Genomic DNA, 1,653 nt, shown 5'->3' on the forward strand with positions numbered 1-1,653 from the left:
TTAATCAATCCAATGTCTTATAACGAATGTCCAATAGAATGCTACTTCTGAACTGTAAACTACTACATGAAAGTTTTGAAGTGTAGAAGAATAGTAAATAAATATTTGACATGCGCAAACATTTTTTATATTTACTTTGCATATTTCATTTTTGATATGTAATAGAATACTTACATAGAAAATACGGAAAAGATGAGTTTAAAGAGATTATATAATATATTACAATTAAATTTAAACGACTTAATTATTGTCTGACTGATGTCGCGATGAGAAGTTACTATACGATGTCAGTAAAATAAGTACTATATTGCAGTGGGAAAAGTGACTTTTATTATTAAATTTCTTGACAGAGATTTCCTTCACTATTTTTTATATACATATGTTTTATAAGAGGGAAAGAGAGAGAGAGAGAGAGAGAGAGAGAGAGAGAGAGAGAGAGAGAGAGAGAGAGAGAGAGAGAAAGAGCTTAAATTAATCTCAATTAATTTTAATTATTCTCAAATATATTCCATCCTTTGGCGTTAATACAACATCTCTGTCATTGACCGCATAAGATACTTGCGTTTTCTCACAAGGCTCGACTTTGTAGTTTCGTAATATCTTTATGAGCCCAAGTTTGGTCTGATAAACAGCGAAACGGGAACCTGAAATAAAAATTAATCGTCGTGTAAACCAGATCACAATTAAAAATCTTTTCCGGTTGAAAATGGCGCTAAGAGAAATGAAGGGTGACATTTAAATTAATTTCACTGCACCAATGCAATTTCTTTGTCCATCACCGAAGGGTAGATAAGCCATCGGATGCCTGCTTCTCACAGCTTCCTCATTAAATCTTTCTGGATCGAAGACATCCGGTTCTGGATAAATGCTCGGATCTTGATTCATAGCGTGAAAAGGAATCCATATTATTTGGCCTTTTGGTATACTAACTTTGGTACCATTGAAAGTATAACTTGACATCGTTTTTCTCATATAGGAAAGCCCAACTGGATACTTTCGTAAGACTTCTATATTAAAAATAGTTCAATCTATCTGTTTAAATGCATTTATACGCAATAAAGAACTACAATTTATATAGTTTTATCAGCGATGAAATTATTATTATAATGCCGCTGCAAAGATCGATGTAGTCACGCGGTCCTTCCATTATGTAATTTTTCTTTTCGAACGACATATACCTTTGAATACTTTATCCAAATAATTTATTTCCTTGATGTTTGCATATGTTAAATTGCCACCATGTTTAATATATTCTTGATCAATTTCGTCACGCAAGCTGTCCTGCATTTTCTGATTTAAAGCCAGCTCGTAAAGCGCGTTAGCCATCGCCATCGATGAAGTTTCATAACCAGCAGCGAAAAACACGAATGCTTGAGAAGCTATCAAACTGTCGGTCAAATCTAAAAAAATACGAATTATCTTTCAATTTCCTACCTCGAATGTTAAGAATTGCGAATAATTTAACTGTTCACAAAAAGCACTTTGTTTAGATTTTTTATAAAACGTCTTAAAGTATGCGCACCCTGTCGTGAGAAGCGTACCCTCTTTCGGGGAATATGGAGAAATCTTTGATAAGAATATCCTTAATTAAATCTGGATGTTTCACGATAAGTATGGGCGTCCTGCCAGCGAATATCTCAACCAACGGTTCAT

General features: G+C 33.7%; 1 protein-coding gene across 1 annotated transcript; it reads right to left on the minus strand.

The window, feature by feature from the left end:
• Positions 1 to 411: 411 nt before the first annotated feature.
• On the minus strand, positions 412 to 1,653 carry LOC139786094 (cytochrome P450 6B3-like). Its single transcript, XM_071725252.1, has 4 exons — positions 1,647 to 1,653; positions 1,179 to 1,400; positions 756 to 1,007; positions 412 to 644 (listed from the first exon to the last, which is right to left on the minus strand). Exons 1-4 carry the CDS (start codon positions 1,651 to 1,653, stop codon positions 478 to 480), a joined length of 648 nt encoding a protein of 215 aa, XP_071581353.1. The 3' UTR covers positions 412 to 477.

The sequence above is a fragment of the Temnothorax nylanderi genome, unplaced genomic scaffold, assembly GCF_030848795.1.
Source record: "Temnothorax nylanderi isolate EJ_2023f unplaced genomic scaffold, tnyl_v1.0 TNYL_tig0955_pilon, whole genome shotgun sequence".
NCBI classification, from domain to species: domain Eukaryota; kingdom Metazoa; phylum Arthropoda; class Insecta; order Hymenoptera; family Formicidae; genus Temnothorax; species Temnothorax nylanderi.

Excerpts from the sequence above, each read along its gene's own strand:
- LOC139786094 (XM_071725252.1), bottom strand. Across the intron at positions 1,008-1,178 it reads TTTGGATAAAGTATTCAAAG|AAGTCTTACGAAAGTATCCA; the intron begins GTATATGTCGTT and ends TTTTTAATATAG. Across the intron at positions 645-755 it reads TGGACAAAGAAATTGCATTG|GTTCCCGTTTCGCTGTTTAT; the intron begins GTGCAGTGAAAT and ends TTTTTATTTCAG.